We start from the raw sequence: 671 nt of genomic DNA, 5'->3' as shown, positions 1-671 counted from the left end.
AGCCCCTCCGGCCGCCCTGCCGAGCCATGCTCCAGCCTTAGCCCCTCTCTTAATCCCGTGCTAATTTGCAGGTTATTTCCCCCCAAAAAAGGGGCACCACCACATCCTCCCCCGCTGCCAACAGGACCCAGGCCAGACCCCTTGGCGCCTTCTAAGGGTTTTTCCCCGCATTGCAGCACCATCCCACCGCAGTGCTGGGGTGTCTGTCCAGGATCTCCCTGCACAGGGCTGGGCAGGGCGGGGGGAACATCCAGAGGGACTATTTCCATGGGGCAAGACACGGGCGCGAGGGCGTTGCTGGCACCTACATGGCTATGAGTGCCGCATCCCGCGAGTAATCCAGCAGAATCTCGTTCAGCCTCACTTGTCGGTGCAACTGTGGAGCAAAGAGGGTTGACAAAGGCAAAATAATTTGTTTCCAAAAAGACTGGGTTTTGTCTCAAAAGCAGGAGATCCTTTTGGGGAGCCCCCAGCGCTACCTTGGCTCTGTTTTTATCGACCTCCTCATCAGAAATCTTCCAGGGACAGCCCTGCCTCATCTCATTCACTGTGGCCTCATCTTTGCAGCCATCATTCAGCCTGAAAGGAGCGATCAGGTCGTCGAACCTCTTGATGCTGCAAGACAAGCAGATGGTGCCAGGGAAGGGGGCCTGGGGGGGGTTAGGGGTGCT

At 57.5% G+C, this 671-nt stretch overlaps 1 protein-coding gene across 1 annotated transcript in view; it reads right to left on the bottom strand.

The window, feature by feature from the left end:
* SLC12A3 (solute carrier family 12 member 3) overlaps window positions 1-671 on the bottom strand; it is a 10420-nt gene that overhangs the window by 171 nt on the left and 9578 nt on the right. The window contains 2 exon segments of the mRNA XM_009643311.1: window positions 300-376; window positions 480-657. Of these exon segments, the coding sequence (XP_009641606.1) occupies window positions 300-376; window positions 480-657 (255 nt within the window).

Source organism: Egretta garzetta, unplaced genomic scaffold (genome assembly GCF_000687185.1).
Source record: "Egretta garzetta isolate BGI_Z169 unplaced genomic scaffold, ASM68718v1 scaffold27, whole genome shotgun sequence".
NCBI classification, from domain to species: Eukaryota; Metazoa; Chordata; class Aves; order Pelecaniformes; family Ardeidae; genus Egretta; species Egretta garzetta.
Note: the sequence above shows the minus strand (reverse complement) of the source record. Positions and strands in the feature narration are given on the sequence as shown.